The sequence below is a fragment of the Cheilinus undulatus genome, linkage group 7, assembly GCF_018320785.1.
Source record: "Cheilinus undulatus linkage group 7, ASM1832078v1, whole genome shotgun sequence".
Classification (NCBI taxonomy): domain Eukaryota; kingdom Metazoa; phylum Chordata; class Actinopteri; order Labriformes; family Labridae; genus Cheilinus; species Cheilinus undulatus.
In genome coordinates this window covers 36,066,319-36,092,751 of record NC_054871.1, presented here as the reverse complement: position 1 = coordinate 36,092,751, position 26,433 = coordinate 36,066,319, and the positions used below count along the sequence as shown (strand labels likewise).

The 26,433-nt window shown below is 36.2% G+C and overlaps 2 protein-coding genes across 2 annotated transcripts; both read left to right on the top strand.

Annotated features, from left to right (window-relative positions):
• Window positions 1-341: 341 nt before the first annotated feature.
• On the top strand, window positions 342-8,366 carry LOC121511985 (cytochrome P450 2J4-like). The gene is made up of 9 exons (XM_041790891.1): window positions 342-603; window positions 2,528-2,690; window positions 2,839-2,988; window positions 3,242-3,402; window positions 3,901-4,077; window positions 4,161-4,299; window positions 4,846-5,033; window positions 6,282-6,423; window positions 6,655-8,366. Exons 1-9 carry the CDS (start codon window positions 403-405, stop codon window positions 6,828-6,830), a joined length of 1,497 nt encoding a protein of 498 aa, XP_041646825.1. The 5' UTR covers window positions 342-402; the 3' UTR covers window positions 6,831-8,366.
• Window positions 8,367-10,151: 1,785 nt separating this feature from the next.
• Window positions 10,152-26,303, top strand: LOC121511701 (cytochrome P450 daf-9-like). Its single transcript, XM_041790462.1, is given in 18 exon segments — window positions 10,152-10,440; window positions 12,138-12,300; window positions 12,423-12,572; window positions 12,904-13,064; window positions 15,523-15,699; window positions 15,795-15,933; window positions 17,689-17,876; window positions 18,271-18,412; window positions 18,549-18,722; window positions 19,746-19,993; window positions 22,165-22,239; window positions 22,241-22,328; window positions 22,432-22,581; window positions 23,042-23,202; window positions 23,933-24,125; window positions 24,128-24,405; window positions 25,111-25,252; window positions 25,515-26,303. Coding segments are annotated over 18 exon segments (3,006 nt in total). The 5' UTR covers window positions 10,152-10,239; the 3' UTR covers window positions 25,691-26,303.
• The last annotated feature ends 130 nt before the right edge of the window (window positions 26,304-26,433 follow it).

The window sequence follows — 26,433 nt, the reverse complement described above, 5'->3', positions numbered from 1 at the left end:
GTTTTAAAGATTTTGTCCATAACTAAAAAGCACATAAATAAGATAATGCGTTTCGAGAACCTTTCACTACTTTTTGCAGTTTTCCAGTATAGACAATTTTACATAGTAAAAAGTATTTATCATGTTGTAGCAGACTAATCTTTTCACTGTGTTTCTTTACCTCGTTGTTAAAGTCACTGAAATAACCTAATCAGCTGAAGGGTGAACGTGCGTCCATTTCTTCCGGTTTGTGCTTTAATTTGAAGTGCGTGCAGACCGGAAATTCTTGCTTAAGTTAATATTAAACAGAATTAATTTCTTGACTGAACACTAGTCCGTGCATTTAACCCTCTACAGCACAGTTAACAAGTAGAATAGATGAGCGGACACGTAAAAGATTAAAAAAATAATAAAATAAAAAATATGGAGGCATTAATAAATTCCATCGGGTTCGAGTGGATGGACATCAGGAGTGTCTTCATATTTCTGTGTGTTTTTGTGTTGTTGGCTGATATTTTGAAGAACAGAGTTCCGTCAAACTTTCCTCCCGGACCGTGGGCTCTTCCAATAATCGGTGATCTTCATCGCATCAGCAGCAGCAGGATCCACCTGCAGTTCACAGAGGTGAGCCGAGGTTATACTTTCACTGATTCTCTTAGGGATGAATTACTGGATTTTGGGGGCTGGAAACATCTCTTATTGTCAGTAATACATTTATACACTATCCCCCAAAAAGAAATACTCGTCTTTTACTAGCGAACATTCTATTTGATGTAGTGCTTTCTGTAGGCTATGTTTAATAGTATTTTAAAAGTAGGGGAGAGTGGGGTGAGTTGTGCCAGTTTTCACTCACAGTGACTTTAAAGTGAGGCCATGACAGTAATGCCTCCAACTTAAGTATGTACATATACAGTGCTTAACAAATTTATTAGATCACCACCCAAAGTAAGGTTTATGCCACAGCTGCCCTAAATTAACAGCATTGATAATTACCAAAATCATTTTTTATGTTTCTGCAATGGTTCATACACCAATTATTTACTGTCATTCCTGAACAGAAAAATTAGTTTTAGTGGTTGAATGTTATGCTTGATTAATTTATTACTTCTCAGAGAAGCCCAGTGAGCCGGCTCAAAATTTGGGTATAAAAAGGTGAATTCAGTTTGAAATTCCTCATTCCTGTTCAAAATGGTAAAACGTGGAGAGCTCACTGAAAATGAAAGAGTCCACATTAAAGCACTTCATGATGCTGGATTGTCTCTGAGACAAATATGACAGGTGGTCTAATAAATTTGTTAAGCACTGTAACTACACAGGTTTACCGCTAATCATCAGATTATAATCAGGGAAGTACTAAATTAAACAAAAATAAAGTTTATCAGCTGTCTTTATGTGACGACAGACAGGAAGTTGAGACTCCGGTGTTTGTTTTTCAAAATTAAGTTACAGAGCAGTGTCACATTTCATGATTACAATTTCAAACTCTTATTATGGTTTGTAAATGTGCGCAAATATAGACTATATGTTTATATGGATCTATTCATACAATATAATTTACATTTTAACATCTGAAAAAAAAGATCATAATTCTGAAAGCATGGCGGCTTTTATTTTGGCGTGGCGGTGCGCCACGATCAATTACATGTAGTGGAAACCCTGCACACTGAACCAGGAAGTCCTCTACAATCATGTTTAGTGTACCATCCATTATGTATGGTGATTGTACCCCACAGGTGGGACTTACTTAACTAACTGAGTCAGTAACTTCACTCATAGTGCAAAATTAACTTGTGCCTCATGCATCCTGAAAAAAACTGCAGATTAAGTGATGACTGCCAAATAGTTTGAGTACAGTTACAAGAAATACTTGAAGTGGTTGAGAACTGCTCACTTAAAACCAAAACTTTGTTTTGTAACCTCAGAAAAATAAAGCTGAGATGGCTCATTTGAATTCTGATGTTATTTCAGTAACTTTGAGCTGTTCAGTTTTACACTGAAAGACTGAAAGGTGCATTTGATAAAGAAAGTAAACTTCTAGAGACTTCAGTACATCCACCTCATAATGTTTTGGTTAGTCCCCACAGCTTGTAGTTTCCTAACTAAGTCAGTAACTTTCCTCATGGGGCAAAAGAGTCAAATGCCTAAAGGCACTGTGGGAAAACTCTGCAGATTAAGCCAATATCCTGATGCTCTTTACCTAAACTCTATGTTAAAGGATAACTCGCAATTTCAAGCTGAAATAGCCCACAAAAGTACACTACTGCCACTACAGCACAAAATTGGATTGGATTCATGTAATATATTACATAATTGCAGCAAACACTCAAATACACTTTATTAAGTGTACCATTTCAAATTTGCCCCCCAACAATTCAGTTAGCTTGTAAATGAAAATGTAATCTTAAATCAATACTGATGGCTATAACTATGATAAAACATATCACACATCTGTCTATTATTATCCAAAGCATTATACTTAAGCAATACTACCCAGTGAGTATTTGTATTGTGATGGTCACACCTGTGCATGTCTCCTCTTCATCTTGAGTTTGCAGAGAAATATGGAAACATTTTCAGCCTGCGGCTCTTTGGTGGACGAGTGGTGGTTCTTAATGGCTACAAGCTCATGAGGGAGGCCCTGGTCCAAAAAGGAGAGGACTATGTAGATCGCCCAGTTATACCACTTTTTGATGATATGGTTGGGAATAAAGGTACAGGATTTTTATTTTGAAAGCTAGTTAGTTGTAACTTAGAGTGGTATCCTCCACTGGTAGTTCTTCTGAGTTGAACCATTGAGCTAGTTGTGACAGTCTTCTATATCATTAATTTCATAACAAGGCTTTTCTATATTTCTTAAAGGTTTGTTGGTAACGAATGGCAATCTGTGGAAGCAACAGAGGAGATTTGCTCTTCATACACTCAGAAACTTTGGAGTGGGCAAGAAATCCCTGGAGCCATCCATCCAACAGGAGTGTCATTATCTCATTGATGCTTTTGCCAGCCATCAAGGTGCTAAAAATGTGTTTATTAATATGTAGCAACTGAAAGACTCAAAATACCGAAGTGCTTGCCTTTGGCCCCTTTTTCTTTTTTTGTGTGTTTTATTTTATTGCATTAATATGTCATTATCCTCAGTTTACAGCTTTTGCACATGAAGAATTCACAAATTCACAGGGCCATCTATCTGTCTGATCAAATTTTAATGTTTTTAATTCCACTTAAAATCTTTGTGTCTTATTTCTATTTTCTCTTCTCTTTAAAGGTCAGCCTTTTAATGCTCAGCCAGTGATAAACAATGCTGTGTCCAACATCATCAGCTGCCTGGTGTTTGGAGATCGATTTGAATACAATGACAAGCAGTTCAAGGCTATTCTTGAATATTTCAAAGAGACTATATACTTAGAGGGAAGCATATGGGCACAGGTATGTCTATTTTGTAAAGTTGATGTATGCTATCATAATGCATCCAGTGTCTAAAGAAAAGTAGAGCATACATTTTCTTTCTTTCTTCCTCACCAACATTCAAATTATGCTCAGAAACTAAATAAGTAATTTAAAAAAGATGCTGTTTAAATTCTTTGTATTGTTCCTTCCAAGCATTTTATCCCAACACTAAGTAACATCATCAAAGCTACACTGGTTAAGAAAAACTGAGCAACAACAATCACTACAACATTTAAGATATAAACCTACAATGCCAGTAAAATATGTTAACAGGATGTGTAGTTTTAGCAGGAACAATAATGTATGACAATAGACTGGTCATTCTCATATTAACATGAGTAACAAATATGATAATGAAATGACAGTAGGAATAACTGCAGTTGAATATGAGCAGCCCTAAGCTTTAGCCACCATGTTTGTTGAACTTTATAAACTCTGATTTATTCTTGATCTTGTAACTCTCTTATTTCTCTGTAGACGTACAACATGCTGCCCTGGCTGATGAAGTGGATGCCTGGACCTCATCAGAGGATTTTCATTATGTTAAAAAAGATAAATGACTTTGTAGAAACCAAGGTAAAAGAACACAGGGAAAGCTTTGACCCATCCTCACCAAGAGACTACATTGACTGCTTCCTCGTAGAGATGGGAGAGGTAAAAAATTGTATCTGTATCTCTGTTTTTTTCTGATTTAATGTATTAACTGATGTTAGCATCTGTCTTTGTGTGACTGATAGAGGGAGGACAAAGAGTCTGGCTTTGATATTGAGAATCTGTGTGCTTGCACTCTGGACCTGTTTGTTGCTGGAACTGAAACGACAACAACCACATTACACTGGGGACTGCTCTACATGATCTACTACCCTCAAATACAAGGTGTGTGAGTGTGGGTGTGTGTCATAGCTGCCCCATACATGTATTTATGCAAAGTTTTTTGTGTAACTATGTATAAGCATAATTTTCTAACAGGTAAAGTTGATCTAAGTTTCATGGATGGTTTTCAAATGCAGGGGGTGCTCTTCACATGAGAGCCCTGTGGTCAGAGAGTGGAAAGCACAGGATTGAATATAAATTCTTAAGAGATCAGATAGATGTGCATGGGCATGACCATGTAAAGTCAGTGAGAGGGAAGCATTAATTCATTTTCCGTCATGTTTAAGTCAAGATGTTGCAGCAACATTTTGAACTGTGTGAAGAAAGGTCAGCCTCACACTGGGACAGCATGGTGCACAAAGCTTTTGGAAGCTTACTTGGGATGTCCTTTTCATGCGCTTATCATTCCCTGGCTGTTTTGTTCGATTTCTGTTGTTTCCTTGGTGTATGAATTAAATAAATGAGGTAAATGAGTTTAATCACAGATATCTTCCTGTCCTAATGATGCTGGTAACACAATTGTTTTCACATTTTTTCCCCTCTGTACAGAGAGAGTCAAGGCTGAGATAGATGCCGTCATTGGTTCATCCAGAGTGCCCTCCATAAATGACAGAGAAAACATGCCCTATACTAACGCTGTCATTCATGAAATCCAAAGAATGGCTGACATCATCCCACTAAATGTATTCCGCATGACATCCAAGGACACCACACTGGACAAGTACTCAATCCCAAAGGTACTTAATGCAACTCAACATATGCTTTATTTTATAGCACTTTTCATGCATGCATATATGCAGTCAAAAGTGCTTAAGAAAGAACTGACATACAGAAAATGACATTAGAAGAAGAAAAATGACAATAAAATAACTGAAAATTGGTCGATTATGAATTACAATAATTAAATAAATACAGTAAATACACTAAAGCTGCAAAAAAAAGCTGTTAAGAGGTTTTTGATTGAAGTAGCTTTTGATTTCAGTGAATATGACCTCCTAATGCTGCAAATTCAACAAATGACCATTTTCAGTTCTTTACAAAATATAAAATGTTTTGAAACTCTGTTGTGCATTATAATTTGAAACTGTGCATTTTGAGTTTTTTTTTTTTATTTTTGGGAAAAAAACTTACCATCGTGAGGTTTGTTCCATTAAATCTGAATTATGCTCTAATAGTTGATGACATAAAAAATTATACTGACTGTCATTTGCATCGACTATTTAGGAAAATAAGATAAAAGTATCATTTGCATAATAATTTGGAACGTGGAATAATGTTAATTACCTCAAACTGAGAATTGAGAATTTGCGAATCAAACTTGATGCTTTTATTTGCTATATATTTATTTTAACTTGGTTAATTTCTGTTTTTAAAATATGTTAACGTAAGACAGACTGGATGCAGACTGTACATCTCTTAAGGCCACTCTCCCAGACGCCTTCTCTGTTTAGGGTTAGGATAATGGTTAAGTTAATGGTATTACAGACAGTTTATTAAAGCTGCTGCGTAGATTACAAAGCTATGTAGCTAACCTAGCTAAAGCTAAACTCACAAAGCAGCTTCATAAGCAACATAGCTACATTCTCTACATAGCTGCATTTGTTTTTGCTATGTTTGCTTAAGCTCACTTTGCTAAAGCTAACATAGCTACACTGACTTATGTAGCCACATTTATTATGTAGCTTGCATAGCAATGTTTGCTTTAGCTAAAGCTAACATTGCTACATCGCTAGCATAGCAATGTTAGCTTTAGCTAAAGCAAACATTGCTATGCAAGCTACATAGCATATGGTTGTGGTTCATTAATGTAACTGCCAGACTTTGTTAATGAATAATGTTGAATTTTGAAAAATACTCTAAAATGTTGTACCAGCGAATTATGGCACTTTGGTTCAGATGAGAGTCAGAGATGTACAGTCTGCAGCCAGACTGTTTTGAAAGTAACTGGTCTGATGAGAGTTTTTCATGATTACCACTGTCCTCAGGGCACCATTATCCTGTCCACCCTAAATTCAGTTCTTCATGATGAGACCATGTGGGAAACTCCACACTCCTTCAACCCTCAACACTTCCTGGATCAAGATGGCCAGTTTAGGAAGAGAGATGCTTTTCTTCCTTTTTCAGCAGGTTGGTCAGCTATTACATCTACATCAATACAGTTAGTTTAACTCAATTTGCTCCGCAACAAAGGCTGCACAGAAGGGAAGAAAATTTAAGAAATGCATGACATTGTTTGCCTGTGATTGCATGTGTCTACATATAGACAGTTATTGCTGATTCTGAGCCTCAGTAGATACAAAAATAATTCTGTGTTTAAATGTAGTAAAACAACTCGTCTGTTGATCTGTGTTTCATCAGGGAAGCGTTTGTGCCTCGGGGAGCAGCTGGCCAAGATGGAATTATTCCTCTTTTTTACTTCACTTCTTCAGAGGTTTTCTCTCACTGTGCCTGATGGAGAACAGCCCAGTCTGGATTATGTTTTAGGATTTAGTCGCACTCCCAAACCTTACCGCCTCTGTGCTGTACCACGATAAAATGCTGAGAGTCCTGATCTCAATCATGTCTCTGTTGAGGAAATTACATAGGTAATGATATGTTGCTTAGCATGACTCGGGAAATTAGCATAATTGGTCCTTGGACGGGAAGTTTCTCAGATTGTCAAAATGGTATTCATGGTTTATGTTTGTTTAAGGTTTTTAAAGTTCAAATCTGGAATATATTTGGACATTACTCAATTCTAAGTATGAACAATACAAGCACTCTATGTTGAGGTTTTGATGCTTCATAGTTTTTTGTCTTCACCTTAAAATCAATCCCTAAATTCTCTTAAAAATAGTCATTTAGGTTTGAAGGAAATGCAAAAATACAATAGTAATAATACATGTGCTGGAAATACATTGTTAAATTTGAGACATTTTCGTAAAATGTACAAATATGATGAAAACTGCATTTTCTTGAGGGAGATGGCAAGTGACCCAGACTTCCTCCCTAATGAAACAGACAAACTTCTGGAAGAATGGGCATGTAAAGGATTGCAAGTTTACTCACAAATGATAGCAAATAATACAATTGTTACATTTGAGTCACTAGTGACTAAATTCAACATATCTCTGTAACTCCTTTTAGCATTTACAAATTAGAAGCTACTTCATGAAACAACTGAGAGTGGAACAGAACCAGAGACTACATGGGTTAATAGAATTTATAAACAAAAATAAAGACAGTAAAAATCTCAAAACTATATTGATTTTACTAGAAACATAGACAAATGCAGACAATACCAAAGAAAAATGGGAAACAGAAATGGCAGTATCAATTGCAGAAGAAGACTGGGAAGAAGTATGTGAAAGAGCCTTCAAGACATGTTCCAAATATTGGAAAGAATTCGCCTGGAAAATCAATACAAGGATTTTCACAACACCAAAAATCACATCAAATATAATCCATCAGGTACTTCTGCTTGTTAGAGGGATTGTGGGGAACAAGAAGCAAATCATTCACATATTTTCTATATTCTTTCAGGGGAAAGCTTCACATATTCTTCATCTACAGAAACAGTTACAACCAACTAACATCATTAGGTATCCTTCCATCAGAATAGGAAAAGAAGAAGATAAGTACCTGTACATAATAATATGCATAGCAGCATTAAAGCAGATCACAAGGTACTGGATGGATGTTAAACCACCATCAGTTAATGCTTGGAAATTAACAATGGAAAGCATAAAAGAAATGGAAGAAATCACCTATAGGCTGAGAACCGAGAAGAGGAATTCATAAGGACCTGGAGTAAAGGGGTCAGAGAATTAGATGGAATTGAGAGGATAGAAAAAAATGTGATTAAATGGATTAAAATTTAGAGGGTTTTTTTCTTCTTTCACTTTTTCTTTTTCAAATTTGTTTGTTGTGTGTATCCTCTATTTACTTCTGATTTTCCCCTGCTTTGACTTTAATATCTAAAAAATTTTTATAAATATGACAGGATGAAAGAAATGAGTGATGAAACTTAATAACACATATGTTAAAGCCTGCAATAAAATATTTTTAAAAATAGTCATATCTTTGGTGTTTAGTGCAGTCCCTGAAATGATGGTTTCACAGTATTAAAGGCTTGAAATAATTATTGTATTACATTTGCTTGCTTAGCTTGATTTTAATACAATTTGTAAATGCTTATAAAGTGTTTTTTTTTATTTGTATGTAAATGCAAAATGGTAAGATAAACATTAAATAGATAACTAAGTATCCATGTGCCAATCATTTATGTATCTGCAGTCCCCATAATATTTTAGGTGACTTTTGAAGAAAATGTGTTTTCCAAAAACCCTGAGCTCTTCGGGAATGATTGGTAGGAAGTACACACTATAGGCTAGTCTGTTCCAGATAAAGAAGAGGAATGAGTCTGATCTTGTCTGATGTTAAAGCAAGCAGGCAGGCAGGCAGGTAATACTAGTAGGTATGTATAACTACGGAGAAAACAGAGCAATTTAGGTGAGCTGATTTTTAAATAGTACAATAGTGACCTTTAGTTATAAATCCAGTAAGCTTGATAATGTTATTGAGGGCAAAGCAGGTAAAGAAGCCCTGTCAAAACACACCATTATTTTCTAGAATAGTTTCTCTAAATTTAAAGACAGTAACAAAAAGAAAGGACAAAAGATCTTGATTTTAGCCTTACAAATAACAAAGCCTGCCTGTTTTAAGATAAATGAGAAAATGATACTGTACATCCGATGAATAAGAAGAATAATCCTAGGATATTTTCATGCCATTCATTTATGATTAGATGGACTACAGCCTGTGGGCACGTCCAATTCAGGCAAAAGGTAATCCTAGTTAATGTTAGACTAGTTATTTATCATTAATCCCTCAGCTGCCTAAAGCAACAGTGTTTCTGGTAACCATGTTTACTCTAAGGCCTAATTTAAATTTATAGGACGTTCTACAATGTATAGTTCATGGATAAGTCTATTACGAAGATACTTTTACGAAACAGCTGCTTTGAAAAAACTGAGTTCAGCTATAATGACTTTTAATCAAAGTACTGAGCGATTAAACAAAGTAGAGATAAAGGTGACTCTGGCATTGCAGTTTTACATCAGTGTTTGAGAAGACGGTAAATGTCGAGCTTTTACTTTAGCTCCTTATGACATCTGGAAAGTAACTAATCACAGTTACTCAGATTACTGTCGTAGTAGTAGAATAGTTTTTTTTGTTTCGAACTGTAACATTTTTGCACCAGATTTTCCAGAATAATAAGTAAAAATAGAGATTTTTCCCCAAATAAAACACGTGTGTGCTGTTAATCCTTTTAAACTCCCATTAAAACTGAACGTATGTGAAGATAAAAATGTTGATTGAAATAAATTTACTAACATTTTTGTCAATAATTATTATATGGAAGACCTCGGTCTTTAAAAAAGTTCTGAAAACTAAGTTTAATGATTAAAATACTAAGAGTGAAATCCTTGGGACAGAAAATCCACCAAAAGGAATGACCCGAAAACGTTGCACTTTTCTCCCACTATATTTATTAAGCATGCTGCCATTTAATTGTTTCTATTGGAGTTCATCAGGCTACAGAGAAGTACAATCATGATAGATTATGTTTTTACAGCCTGATACTTTATAGCTGTACATTAGAACATCTTTACGTTCACAATACATCTTCTTTTTAGCCGATCATTCCTTTGCTGCAGTACTTTCAACTCTCTTATACACTAATAATCTTCATTCCTTCCTGAAGGGTGTCAGCGCACTCGCTTTCCTGTTGAGCTCTTATTTTGAAGGGAACGTGCATAAACCGGAAATATTAACTTAATATTAAACTAGCTTCTGGCAGCTGTCAATTATGCTTTTTCTTTGACGGATCTGGGTCTGTGGGGTTCACTTTCTCCAGTCCTAGAAGCGGAGTGAGCACCGTCAAAATAAACAGCCGATAAAATGGAGGCACTTAAAATGTTTCCCGGGTTTGAGTGGATGGACGGCGGAACTATTTTGATATTTCTGTGTGTTTTTGTGTTGTTGGCTGATATTTTGAAGAACAGAGTACCGTCAAACTTTCCTCCTGGACCGATGGCTCTTCCTATAATCGGTGATCTTCATCGTATCAGGCCTAGCAGGATCCACCTGCAGTTCAAAGAGGTGAGTCGATGCTGTAGGCTTTTCTACCGTTATGAAAACAATAATGGAAAATGAAAAAAGTCTTAGTAAGGCATTTTAAAACTGTCTAAAATGTGAATACTTTTTATTTGAAAATTAACTTCTGCATGTGAAATTTTGTGAACAAGAAAACACTGATAACTGTACATATGGATAATAATAACGTTTTTCTGGTTAATCATTAGCTTATAGGGCTGATTTTTCCTTTAAGTAGTGCAAAGAGCACATGGGTTGTGTGTGCAGGGGTTGAGGGGAGGGGATTGGGATCCTCCCCTTGGAAATAAAGAGATTCCTCCTAAAAAAAAAATCTTGTTTTTTGGTTAAAGGAAGCTCAATATAAAAATGTTTTGAAAATATAAATCACAAGTGGCTACCTATTAGATGAGTGGACTGGGTATTTGATTAAAAATGTCTATAATTATTTATATTCAGATGTTACTGTGGAAAGAGAGAGCGTGCTGTTACATAACTCTCAGGTCCATTGACAAAGTGTGGGGAATCCACTGCAGTCTGGAGTCTCTGTTAGCAGAGATAAACAGTGACGGTGGCGAAAAAAATCCATCCCTCTGAAAGGTTGAATGTGCAAAAGTTGATCAAAGGGGTAGGCTTGACTGAGGCTCAATCCCAATACAGCCCTTGCCCCTACCACTAAGCCATACCTCTCAGGCATGGAGAGCAACTCATTAGGAAACTAATGAGTAGTTTTTTTGTGTACCTGTACTTTTTGAGAATCAATAATTTTACTTCTGCTTATATGTTTTAACCAGAGCAACTGTACTTTTACTTGAGTAGTACAATACTCTTGCACTTTTTCCACCTGTGTTGACTACACAGTAGTACAAAGCTGTAGCTGTAGGAAGGATCCTCTGGAGTCAGGTCCCTCTGTGAGGCCAGAGTCTTCCCTGGTAACTCTTGAACACACATTTGGAAACAGGCGAGTGTGCAGCGGCAGAAATCAAAATGGGAGGGGCACTGACAATAACTTTTACAACTTTTATCCAGCGCTGACTAATATGCTATCAAATCATCATATAATCATTATATAATAATATTATCATAGAATTATATTAATCATACAATATAATCATATAATACTATTATATAAACATATTCTATGGTGCTATTTTTCCCATCCAGCTCTGGTGGAAACAGGATATTTAAAAGTGTATTGACCGCTCGAAGACCCGGTTTCCCTCTGGTATTGCACAGTTTATTAATTTTTTGAGGAGAAGGAAAACGGTGCGCATTGGATTTTGGGTAATTCCTACGAGCAGAGGATACATACATGCCTCCTTGGAAATTCTTTGTTTGAAGGACTCATTCCCTGGAAAAAAATTTTTGAGGAAAAATCGGAGGACAGTCCTCTGACAGCAGTCAATGACTGAGTATCCTTCGAAAGCATTAGTTCAAGGATCCTTCCTTGGCTTTGAGAAACAGCTAATGAATTCACATCACACCCCAAAACAGCAAAAGCTGGTGTACTGATATCACAGTTGATTTTAACTCCATTCTGAGTGAAATGGTCTTCATTGTTGAAGTTATCTGACAGTGATGACCCACCAGCATTAGTTCATCTCGGTAAAGACACAGCTGATCTAAGCTCTGTCCACTTCCATTTCATATGCTCTTGGGCAGAGTGTAGAAGCTTGACTTAACTCAGGTCTGCTCTTTGTGTTCAGTTTGCAGAGAAGTATGGGAAAATTTTCAGCCTGCGGCTTTTTGGTGGACGAGTTGTGGTCATCAATGGCTACAAGTTTATGAGGGAGGCCCTGGTTGAAAAAGGGGAGGACTTCATTGATCGCCCCGTCATACCACTTTTTGAAGCAATGATGGGTGATAAGGGTACTGGTCTTGCATTGTGTTGAAAATTTGTGGAAATTATTGATATTGACATTGACAGACATTGATCTTGTAGTAAAATTATCAATCTAACTGTTCTGGGTTCTTGTTTTTGCGTCTCAAAGGTCTGGTATTAACAAATGGCAATGTTTGGAAGCAACAGAGGAGATTTGCTCTCCATACGCTCAGAAACTTTGGAGTGGGCAAGAAAACCTTGGAGCCATCCATCCAGCATGAGTGTCATTATCTCACTGAGGCTTTTGCTGATCATCAAAGTAAGAAAAGCTTTTTTCAGCATCAATGTCTTTTTAATTTCTCATTTTGTTACTTAAATGTGTACTCTTCTTGACATTTTTACTTTGATGCACAAAAGAATTCACAAACACAAGTCAGGTTTTAATGATAAGATATAAAGTGAGTACATCTGTTTCTGTCTGCCTGCTTTATTGTGGCAATGGCTTTATCTGATTGAAGGTTATTTTCACTACTCATCATATATTTTGTCAGTTTTTCACTGCACCTACTTCTTTACATATTTTATTAGATAACCCTGTGTCTACTTTTCCCCACTATGATTCTTTGCTTCTTATTTATATACTCTTAAAGGCCAGCCTTTTTATGCTTATTCACTGATCACCGGTGCTGTGTCCAACGTCATCAACTGCCTGGTGTTTGGAGAACGCTACGAGTACAGTGACAAACAGTACCAGATTATCCTTCAGCACTTCAAACAGGTTCTCTTCTTACAGGGAACTTCAAGTGTGCAGGTAAGTCACTTTTAAAGCAGAAAGAGTAGCATTTTAGAGAATACTAAACTTATAGATTCAAGAAATGACCACCAAAGAACTAAGACAGACTGCAATGTCCACAAGGGCTGATTAAAGTAAAACCATTCAAAACTTGGCACACAAGCAGCACTGGCCTGGCTTTCAGACCTCTTCCCAAGTAAGGTTGTGGTTCATGTTGGTATGTGGCATATGTGCTGCAGTGGTAGTATGACAGAACTGTCATAAGGTTGCAAATTCCCATTTATTTCAGACAAAATAAACCAACTGAGGCACATCTTACAAGACTTACTGTTTCTTGTCAATGGTTGGCACTAAGACAAAATTGCAACTCAATCATGTAGATAGAAAAGTTGGTAACTTTCATCAAATACAGTGCCTATGAAAAGTATCTACCTGCCTTGGATGTTTTACCCTTTTATTGATGCTATAAATAAATCATGGTCAATATAATTTGGCTTATTTGACAAAAATTATGAAAAAAACTCCTTCAAGTCAGTATTTACTAGATGCACCTTTTGCTGCAATCACAGCACTGAGTCTGTGTGAATACATCTCAATCAGTCTTACAGATCTGGACTGAAATTTTACTCCATTCCTTCTTTTCAAAATTCCTCAAGTTCTGTCAGGTTGCACAGGGATCAGACGTAAACAGCCCTTTTCAAATGCAGCCAAAAATTCTCTTATTAGACTGAGGTCTGGACTTTGATGCTGCCTCTCCAGAACATTCACCTTATTGTATTTAAACACTTTCTGTGTAGCTTTTGCTGTGTGTTTCCAGTCATTGTCTTACTGGAAAATAAATCTTCTCCCAAGTCGTAGTTGTTTTGCAAACTAAATAAGATTGTCCTCCAGGATTTTCCTATATTTTACCATCTACTTTTTTAAGCCTTCCAGGGCAGTCTGCCAAGAAGCATCCCCACAGCATGATGCTGCCACCACTGTGCTTCACATGGTGTGTTTGTGGCAATGTGCATCTTGTCTGATAGCCACAAAGGACAGTTCTGGTCTCTTTGGACCAAATAACTTTCTCCCACTTGACTATGGAGTCTCCCACATGCCTTTTGCCAAACTCTAATCCAGATTTAATCTGAATTTTTTTTTAACAGTGGCTTGCTCTTTGCCACTCTCCCCTAAAGCTTAGTTGCTGCATTCAGAGTCTCTTCCATCTCAGCTGCTGAAGTTTGCTACTTCTTCAAAGTAGTCATAGGTATCTTGTCTCACTAGTCTCTTCTTGCACAGTCTCTCATTTTGTGGGGACGGCCGGATCCAGGCAGGATTACACATGTGCTTTATTCTTTCCATTTCTTGATGATGGATTTAACTAAACTCCAAGGGATGTTCAGTAGCCATGAATCCTGATTAACCAGTGACTGGACCTCCCAGACACAGGTGTCTTTATACTTCAATCACCTGAGTCACATTCACTGCCCTCAGGTAATCCCGATTTCACTAATTGTGAGACTGCTCGCACCAGTTGGCAGGACCACTGCTGAATTAGGTAATTCACTTTCAGGGGGGTGAATATTTATTCAATCACCTGTTTTTCATTACAGAATTTTATTTCATTGACATTACTTTGTAGAAATCCATTTTCACATTGACATTTAAGAGTTTTCATTGTATTTGTTGTCAAAAAGCCAAATTATATCGACTATGATTTATCAAATCAATAAAAGGGTAAAACATTCAAGGGGGTGAACACTTTTTTTTTAATTGGTGCTGTATATAAAGATTTTTTTTGGGTTGAACTGCTATGGCCACACTGTTTTAGTTCTGCATATACGTTTGATATCATTTCATCATTAGGATGTCCCCTGCCTGTACAGCAAAACTGAGGTGAATCTGGTTACCTCCATAGAGTTTTTGATTCAAATCTTTATCCTCAAAATGGCAAAAAAAGAGTTGGCTCTGTGGTTCCAAGAGGCAAACTCTTGGAAAGTGGGTGATTTTTGTAGTTTTTCATAGGAGGAGCTCAGTTTACAAGACCCATACTTCAGTTTTAAATTCTTTACTGAGCTCATATCTATCATTGAGAGAAATACATATAACCACACAATAATTTAATTGTTATAGTAATTTTACTTTTCTAAGTGGTGAAAATCCTCAGCATTACTGAAAACAATGTCTCTGTTGGTTTTAGGTATTCCTTTATTATGTGAAATTAAACAGATGACACAATATCACAAATCTTGAATCTGAAGCATTTAAATGTAGCAATCCTTGTTTCATGATATAAACCTGTGCTGTCCTTCTATGATATTTGCATTTTGCATCTTGTTAAGAGGAAAAAGATCAGGGTGATATAATGGCATCAGTACTAGCTGTTTAGAGTTGGTCAAAATGTTTTGAAACAAGGTGTAACGGGATGTTTATGAGCATTCAAATTTTACAGTAAACTAATATCTGATTATGACATTGCTGTGTTATTGCTCTGTAGATTTATAACTCACTACCCTGGCTGATGAAGTGGCTGCCTGGATCTCACCAAACAATTATAACTGTGTTCAAAAAGATTGCTGACTTTGTAGAAATCAAAATCAAAGAACACAGAGAAACTTTTAACCCCTCCTCACCAAGAGACTACATCGACTGCTTCCTTGCAGAGATGGGTGAGGTAGGTGTCTATGGTTTTGTGTTGTGTGTATTGTGTTTGTTCTTTTTATGTTTTATGGAATTTGCAACCTGATATTTGACATGTTTTATTGATAGAGGGAGGACAAAGATTCTGGTTTTGATATTGAGGGTTTGTGTGCTTGCGCTCTGGACCTGTTTGGTGCTGGAACTGAAACGACTACAACCACTTTAAATTGGGGACTGCTTTACATGATCTACTACCCTCAGATACAAGGTGTGTGTACACAAGTGTGTTTAAGTTATATGCAGTGGTGTCGTGGGGTCTGGAGAAGTCGTTATACTTTCTTAAGCAGCCCAGCCAACAGCTCACACCACCCTCATGCCGTGTGTCACAAACAAAGACGTGGAAGGCCAACTTATGTATTACAACTAGCATTGCATTGTTAAATATTCCATATTCTATAGCAGAGTTGAGAAAATATGTTACAAAGTAGTGTACTAGACAAAGCATTAACCCAGAGAATGGGCCCTAACTAGTTTTGATTTATATGTGATATACATCTATGTGTGTTAGATTAGTAGCATTGGTGCTAGCATCCTGGCTAACAGTTTTAACCCATATTGAAGATGAAAAATGTGTCAAACTGTAATTGTGTTACGACGTTGAAATTATCTAACCTGGAAAACCACTCACAGACAGTGTTTGGGAAAGGGCAGAGCCTTTGAAAAAAAACTCGGAGGGTGATTGGATGAACGTTCTGTCTGTCACACCTTTACAGGCCAATCAGAGCAACAAAACATGACGTAGCCTAACGAAAGAGTAAACTCCATAGAGAACTGCATAATGCGAACCGTGGCGACTGTAGACATGTCAGTACACGACTTTTGTCATGTTTGAAAAGAAAACAAATCACTGCTGTTCTTTGTTCTTTGAATGAAGAAATGTTGTCAAGTTCTGATAAAACTGGCGCTTTAGCAGCATCCACACTAATGTCTTCCGCCATATCTGCACCTCTTGTTGCTGCTTCCTTACGTCACCCAGTCTTTCAATTTATTGCCAAATTTACTGGGTTTTTTTTAATCCATTTTCCCAATTTTTTGGCACGTATTGCTACTACCTTAATCCCAATTGTAGCCCAATTTTTACTGCCAAGTTTTGACACTTTTAATCCATTTTTGCCAATTTGTTTGCCATTCCTTTACACCCATTCAAACCCATTTTAGCTGCTTTTCCTCCATTATTGCAACTTTTTTGCAGCTTTTAAACCATTAGTGCCACCATTCACCATTTTTACCACTTTTGAATCTGTTCATCCACTTTTCTATTTTTTTTTTCCATTTTTTAATCCATTTGCCACTTTCTGCTCTTTTTTTCCCAATTCACAATTATTTAATTATTTTCCACTAAAGTTGTCTCTGTTTTGTCTACTTTACTTTCTGGCACCCTGATGTTCATACACATCAGGTTGAGCTCTGAAGTTTGACATTACTTTCCTAATGGTTTATTTCAGTGTGCCCATCAAACTGTTGGCATTACCAATAAAATGCTTTTTTTGTTTATTTTGGGGTTTTTTGCTTTGATGAGAATATGTGTTATTCAGGTGAAAAAAATAAGAGATGGTTATCACAGCTTATCTTTACAATTGACCGTGATTTTGCAAACCTCCTACTTGGCTGGGCCCAAGAAGGTTTTCCCCTTTATCCCCCCTCATGGGGGACCTTGGGTGTGCTCTATGGAGATTTAAAAAAAAAAGTTTGTGTACTTTTTATACCTGCGTTTACCCTGCACCACACCACTGGTTATATGACCTGTCTGATCTCTTGCCAATCTATAGCAAGACTTTACTATATCATAATCCTCTAACAGGTAAAGTCATTCACGTTATGGAATTAGTGTTCAAAAGTAATTAAAGAGCATGCATACTTGTGGGGTTCAGAGGTAAGTTAATAGTTGACGTATTGACAGAGGTTAGTTTTATCTCAGCCATCTTCACAATGAAATTAATCATGTTGTTTTCTCTCTGTACAGAGAAAGTCCAGGCTGAGATAGATGCTGTCATTGGTTCATCCAGAGGACCTTCACTGAATGACAGGGAAAACATGCCATATACTAACGCTGTCGTCCATGAAATCCAAAGAATGGCGGATATCGTTCCCCTTAATGTGGTCCGCATGGCATCCAAGGACACCACACTGGACAAGTACTCGATCCCAAAGGTACATGATGCATTTATTGCATAAAGCATGTTGCTAACAATCAATCATGTTGTCATGTAATTGTCAGAAGTAAGGATATACATTTTCAAAATCCTTTCTTTTTTTAATAGACATTTACAATTCTGGTCCATGTTGCTTAATTATTAAAATTCAAAGTTCATTTCTGACCTTAAAAACAACACTTGGTAGAGTCTTTTGTAATATTTTTAATACGTATTGAATTTATGTGTATTAATCTGTAACTGTTTCCAAGATTAAGAATCAACCATAAAACTCAAATTGTAAAGGTTTTGATTAGCCTGTTTAATTTGTATTCATAAATGAATAACTTAAGAAACTACACTGAAAGGATTTTGGTTTGATTTGCTTTTTTCATGATTACCATTGTCCTCAGGGCACCATTATCATGCCCACCCTGAACTCAGTTCTACATGATGAGACCATGTGGGAAACTCCACACACCTTCAACCCTCAACACTTCCTGGATCAAGATGGCAAATTTAGGAAGAGGGATGCCTTCCTTCCTTTTTCAACAGGTTGGCCTGTTGTTACAACGCCATCAAACTTTGCTTAAACTTACAACAGGGAATTAAAAAAATGCATTGCATTATGGATTAAAGTATTTATCAAATAAGTGTCTTAAAACAATTCTGTTGATCTGTGTTTACACAGGGAAGCGTGTTTGCCTCGGGGAGCCGCTGGCCAAGATGGAAATATTCCTCTTTTTCACTTCACTTCTTCAGAGGTTTTCTTTCTGTGCTGCTGATGGAGAACAGCCCAGTCTGGATTACGATTTAGGTTTCACTCGCAAAACCAAACCTTACCGTCTCTGTGCTTTGGCAAGATAAGCCGTAAATGGTTCCAAACCTGATAAGATTTCTGTAAAATAAAACGTCATCATGCTTTAAATGATCTGTCTTATATAGAAATTTTTGGATCTGATTTTCATTGTCACTTTGCAGGATGAAAAACAGATCCAACAATTAATATTGATAAACTTTGGGTTCTTTAAAAATCTGCAACCGTCATAGTAAATATCTAAACCGTCATATCTAAAAACTATTATTTTTAAAATATTTAAAGATTGATTTTCTGTAATAAATCTTCTAAGTTCACAGACAACAGTAACCAGGAATGTTTATATGTTTTGAGCTCCATTGTAACAAGTTTATTAATAGAATTAGCTTTTACCTAAATGTAAAAAAATGATGTCTGCATAAGTCTAACAAAAAATCACAATTGCAAATATAAAAATACATTAAGAAAATAGAAGTTTCTAATACACCAATGCATGTCTATGTATGAAATGAACACTTGATTCAGACGGTTTTCTATATAAGTTTCAGATATTGACAGTTAATTATATGAACCAAGCTGTACAAGTAGAGTAAAAATGAGAGCAAAGAATGGCTGTAGTGCAAAGAGACGTGCAAACCGGAAGACAAAGTGGTTGTTGTGCAATAAAATGAAATGTGAATTTGTCAAATGCTGAAATAAAAATGCAAATGCTGAAAATACAAATGTTCATCTCAATTATTCAGTTGGACTATGGATTAATGGAAAATCTACGGTCTCTGTGCAAGTGTCTACGAGTTATAAATGTTAAAAGGAGTCAAAGGGTGTTCCTGTGTAGCACTAGGATTTTTTTTTATGCTTTATTTATACAAACATTGTCAAACAATAATAAATAACAACAAAAGGAATATACACTGAGAGCTATGACACATATAAAGAAACCAATATCAAATATACAGTAAGGCAATATAAACTAGGATTTATTTTGAAGTCAGTACATGCTAACCGGAAGTCATGTCTTAATAGAAAAGCATTAACAATGCTTTGCTGCTTGTCAAACTGAGACCTGTTCAGCTAATGTGATGAAGTTAAAAATCAAGCTAGCACAAATAAACTTACTGATGGAGATAATTAAAAGGTTACTCGTGTTTGAGTGGATGGACTACTTTAGTATTTTGATATTTTTATTTGTTTTCGTGTTATTGACCGATGTTTTGAAGAACAGAGTGCCGAAGAACTTTCCTCCTGGACCGTGGGCTCTTCCACTGATCGGTGATCTTCATCGCATCGACCCAGGCAAGATTCATCTGCAGTTCACTAAGGTGAGTGGAGACCGAACATCACCAGTGATAACTGGAGCTTAAATGTTTGAAACATGTCTCAAAACAGCCTCTGTAGTCACTTTTCTGACATATTATGACTTTTTCTTACTAAAAACACTGAATTGCAATGCCTCTGTTTCGATAAAATTAAAAAAAAAAAAAAACAGAAAGGGAAATAGGGCCAATCGAGCCAAGAATGACAGGGGGTACAAAATATTGCTGCGCCTTTCTCACTTATATTTGCGCCTCTACTGCACGTTGTACGGTAAAGTGTATGCTATGGGAGCCTCAGTGCAGTCAAGGATACCATCAGTGCATTTGAGGACACCGTTTAACCCTTTATAGGACACGCATTGAAATGCTTATAAATTAAGAATTTAAGCCCTAGAATATTATTGGTGCACATCCCAGTATTTTTTTCGTACTTTTGTCACTTTCTAAGTGTCACTTTGTGTGTCACTTTCTACATTTTTATCAATTCTTATTTTACATTATTATGGTGAAAATGAAGGTAAACAAAGTTATATGGTTCCTTTCTTGTTTATGGTTAAAAAAATCCATTAAGTTTATCTGTATTAAAATGCCAATAACGGAAAATAAACCCATAAAGAGTCTTAATACGTATTTACGTGCACATTGAAAAAAGTTATTTGAATATAAAATGTTAATTTTATAGGACATAATGAGGCTGCCTTTAGATTCTGACCTCTTATAAAGGAAGGACATGTTTGGTTTTGAGAATACTGTATAGCCTATGTAATGGTGGTATCACCAGTTTTATCTTGTAATTCCAGCAGGAGACTTCTAATAAACACAAATATTTACTCACTGAGTGAATTTTAGCAGTGATGAGACTCACAATAAAAAAAAGAACTGATTTATGCCATTTATGTTTAATAAACTGTTATAATGTTGTAAACCTGACTAGAATCACATATATTTTATTATTTATATAACTTATTTTTCGCTATAATTTGACCCGAAAACGTTCATTTATGAGTAACCTGTTATGTATTTAAGAACATTTTTAAGAAGTAGAATTTTTAACAATATTGGTGTGTCAGCAAATTCTAATTCAACATTTCATTTTGTGGCTTGAAATGTAAAGTATGACACACTGGAACTGTTAAACTGACAGTTTTAATCACAAGAATTAAGAAATGTAAACTTTACACACAGGAAAACACTGTGAGAAAAAGCAGTATACATTCAATGAGTCTCCTTCTGAATTGTGCTGTAAGAATGCTGAAAGATGCTGCCATTCTTGGGCTCTTTTACTGACCATCTTTTAGTGTCTCTTGCAAAGCAAAGAGGTAACAGTCTCCATTTGACTTCCTGGCCTGCTCAGTCTTCTCCCACAGGGAGTTATACAAATGGGAAGAGGGTGGGACAAAAGGGAAATCTCCAAAAAAAACTGCAGAAGAAAAAAGCAAAGGGTGGAGGGTCTGTAAACTAAACACAAGTACAATATGAAGTCCTCTCAGGCTGACAGAACAAAAGATTGCTGTATAATTTTGTGTTTATAACAAACAAACAGAAGTGAAAGTCACCGTTCTAAACCTCACCCTGATAAATGCAGATAGTGAAAACTACTGTGAGTCGCCATCTTGACTGTTTCTTCATGGTAGACACAAACAGACATGAGGGTTCCAAATCTGTTAAGAGGCTGAGCAATCTGACAGGTTATTTCAGCCCAATTCTTAATGATTGGTACTTTTAATAATTACTGTAGTTGCAAAACAGCACTGAAATAACAGGTGAAATGATATCCTGCACTTTGATATTTTCAGCATTACAACATAAAGCTGCAGCGAGACTAAATCCAGATTAGAGGTCAGCTCCTTTTCAGACAATCCATCATCCCTCACTCTCAGTCCTCTTTCCCGTTCTTATTCAGTGTTTGTGTAAAGACATTAATCTCTGTTGTTGCTCTGATATTTCGTGGTATATTTGACATGAAAAGAGAGGGACTGGTTGACACATGCACTGAATAAAGAAGGCAGTTCACTGAGAGTAACCCCTGTACATACTCCTTTACTGAGAGCTCAAGCTGTAAAGACTTGTTCGACTTGTGTTTATTGACCTTTCTTCAGCTTTTCATTGTATACAGCTTCAAATCTGAGCTGGCAGGCTGGAGGGCATCCACAACGTTAATCCTGGTTTGTGTCCAGTTTGCAGAGAAATATGGAAACATTTTCAGCCTGCGGCTCTTTGGTGGACGAGTGGTAATCCTTAACGGCTACAAGCAGCATGAGGGAGGCCCTGGTCCTAAAAGGGGAGGACTATGTAGATCGCCCACTTGTACCACTTTTTGAAGCAATGAATGAGAATAGAGGTAATAGGGCCACCTGCTATTCAAATGGATTAAACCACTGAACTAGTTGTAAAATTTTTCCTTATTAAATTCTTAATAATGCTTTTGTTGGTGTCTCTTGAAGGTCTCTTGTTAACAAATGGCAATCTGTGGAGGCAACAGAGGAGATTTGCTCTTCATACTCTCAAAAACTTTGGAGCAGGCAAGAAAACCCTGGAGCCATCCATCCAACTGGAGTGTCAATATCTCATTGATGCTTTTGCGGATCAGCAAGGTACTAAAAATGTTTTATCATTCACGTACACTCCTGATCAAAATTTTTAGACCACTTGAAAAATTGCAAGAATTTACATTTTGCACTGTTGGATCTTAAGAAGATTCTAAGTAGAGCTTCAAAATGCAAAAAGAAGAAATGGGGTTAGGAGAAAAAAAATTAAGTAAGCAATTTATTGAAAACAACAATTAAAATGATACAGGCTGTTCATCAGCAAATGTGAAGTTCTTGCAAGATGCAAATTCTTGCAATTTTTCAAGTGGTCTTAACATTTTGATCAGGAGTGTATCAGCATGACAGGCTCAGAATTTTCAAATACTTCTTTTGATGTGATTTTCCCCACTTTTTTACTTGACAGACAAAAAAGTTGAACCATTCTCGATGCCCTATCTGATCAATCCCTTGCTATCATGACTCTATGTAGACTCTATGTATCTTACAATTTCATTTTGCTTCACAGGCCAGCCTTTTAATGCCCAGGACCTAATAAATAATGCTGTATCCAACATCATCTGCTGCCTGGTGTTTGGAGATCGCTTTGAATACACTGATGAGCAGTTCCAGAGTATTCTTGAAGATTTCAAAGAGACTATGTACTTACAAGGAGGTTTTTGGGCACAGGTTTGTTTGTTTATTATCTTACTAAATACCCTGTCATTACAGAATAAGCATCCAATACAAAGACCCAGAATTAACCTAAGCCTTATCTTTGAACATGAAGTATTTTCACAAAAATGTCTGTATATGAGGATAATAGGCAATCTTACTTTACAGCATATACAAAATAGTATTCTTTTACTTGTAGAAAGTATTTTTTCTGATGGACCACAGGAACTTGTTGTGGCCAAATATGACCTAAATTTCCACAAAAAATCCTGAAGGCATTGTCTCTGTAAGGTCTCATTCATCCAGGTCATGGTTATCCAATTCTTAGTCAAGTTTGATTGCTTTTTTGACAAAGAATCTCATTCTGGAAGCATTGGAATATTTACCTTGAAATTATTTGAGATTTCTTAAAAAACTAAAAATTTCATTAGATTTCCAGGACATTCCAAAAAGATGTATATGAATTTACTTTAAAAAATCACCAAATATCTTGAAAACTTAACAGCAAATTCCTGAAAATTTCAAAGCAAATTATACCCATAATTTCCCCCCAAAAATCCCAAAGATAAATTTTCTTAAAGTTCTATGGAAATGTATGGAAAATTTGCAAAATCACCCAATCACAGTTTATTCAAAGATTATATAAAATCCTTAATACAAAGATCTTAATATACCCCCTTTGAAATAAACTTTTGAGAATAAAAATCCAAAATGCCTTTCTCTTTTTCCTAATAATGCTCTGTAGATGTTTAATATGTTACCCTGGCTGATGAAGTGGCTGCCTGGACCTCATCAGAAGATTTTCATCATGTATCGAAGGATTAGTGACTTTGTGAAAGTTAAAATCAAAGAACACCAAGAAAGCTTTGACCCATCCTCACCAAGAGACTACATCGACTGCTTCCTCACAGAGATGGGAGAGGTGAAGACTTTCTGTTTATATTGTGTTTGTTCCTGATTTTCTGAGTTTCATCTCAGATATCTATCTTGTACAATGGCTCATATTGTTTTCTGTTTTCACTTTACACAGAGAAAGTCCATGCTGAGATTGACACTGTCATTGGCTCATCCAGACTACCCTCACTAAATGACAGGGAAGACATGCACTATACTAACGCTGTGGTTCATGAAATCCAAAGAATGGCGGACATCCTTCCAATAAATGTGGTCCGCATGACATCCAAGGACACTACACTGGACAAGTACTCGATCCCAAAGGTACATTATAGCATATGGAAGCATTTTGCTTCTAATCAGAATTGGTAGTGAAACAAATTTGATTCTGTTTTGTAGTTCAATTGTCCATGTTTGCTTAAGTATCCTTCAAGTCCAAAACACTAAAAAAGCTTTGTAAATGCAACACACAATATCATACAATTAATACAAGTTGAATTTCACATTTTGACATGTATTCTCTTATATTATTGATACTGCTAGATCATTATGTGTTTTTTGTGAGTCATTTCTTGTGCTTTTACTGTTATGTCAAACCCTGTAAAGCACTTTGGTCAACTAAGGTTGTTTTTAAATGTGCTATATAAATAAACTTTGACTTGACTTGACTTGACAATATCTAGTTTACTTTACTAAAGTCATTAAGTTATTTCAATTAGTTTGTAAGGCAATCGTTTTAAATTTTCTAGGTTTACTAACTGGGTTTTATAGTGCAGCTGTTATATGTTAGATATTTATTTGGGATTTTTTTTTTTGCTGTTAATATATTTTTTTTAAATCTGATGCTGTTTCTAAGGTTATTAACCATGATGCTCCAATTTGTATTTTGCTTATTTTCTCCTGTTTTTTTTTTTTTTGTTTTTTTTTTTTTGTTTTTTTTTGTAAGTTGGCAGAAAACTAACTTAAAAATAGAACATATTTTGAAAATATTGGTCTGATGTACTTTTTCATGATTGCCATTGTCCTCAGGGCACCATTATCCTTTCCACCCTGAGCTCAGTTCTACATGATGAGACCATGTGGGAAACTCCACACACCTTCAACCCTCAACACTTCCTGGATCAAGATGGCCAGTTTAGGAAGAGAGATGCCTTCCTTCCTTTTTCAGCAGGTTGGTCTGATGTTACATCTACATCAAATACAGCTAGATTAACCCAATGTATTGTACAACAAGAGTTTTACAGAAGAGAATGTTAAAAATGCACTGCATTTCATGCTAGTGAGGACTTGCCTGTTTAACAGTTTGCCATAATTGGAACATGACCGGTGTCCATGTCTTAATATAAACTATGACTGTTTCAGATTCTGAGTTGCAGTAGTATCTAAATAACTCTATGTTCAACCAACTCATCCATTGATCTGTGTTTCATCAGGGAAGCGTTTGTGCCTTGGGGAGCAGCTGGCCAAGATGGAAATATTCCTCTTTTTCACTTCACTTCTTCAGAGGTTTTCTCTCTCTGCGCCTGATGGAGAACAGCCCAGCCTGGATTACGTTTTAGGATTCAGTCGCACTCCCAAACCTTACCACCTCTGTGCTGTACCACATTAGCACGCAAAATCACGTGTCTGTTGAGGGGATTTCATTGTCAATGTTGCATAAGGTGGGCACAGTTAACCACATTAATTGACATTAAACTTGCTGACAGTTGACAGTGTGCCTCCAGACCATCAGTGCTTTTGCTTCTGATTATTGTATTTTTATTTACACTGCTTCTTTAAGTATTAATCATGCTATGCGTGATATATATTTTGACCATGTAAAACTGTATCGAGATCCAGCTGCAATCTTCACATCCTTCAGACCACCAACAAAAAAGTAATGATTTGTAGAGTCATTTAACTTTGCATTTACATATATTGACTTTAAAACAATGTTAGCATCAACTGATTAATTTCAAGTTTTGATGCCTAATACTTTTTGCCCTCTCATTGAAAAAAATGACTTTTCCTCACTCATGCCAATTGATTAAAATGGTCAGTTCTAAAAAATAACTATATTCATCACGCATTAAAGAACAGGGAAGATGTTTTTTAAAAGCTGATTAAGAGATATTTAGATCTTTTGTGTTTAGTACAATGGTCCTGGTTGAGGGTTCAATTCCTGGTCCTGGTACTGTGTGATGCATGTCTTCCCCCCTCTCTTTCATGTTTCTTCAGCTTTCCTGTTAAAGGGAAAAAGCCTCAATGGAACCTTAAAAAAGAAGAAAAAAAATGATCTTGTTGCTCTTGCATCCCTATTTTCATTTTCCTTTGAAAACATCGAAAGGCTCATGATAAGATTTTAACTTTTAT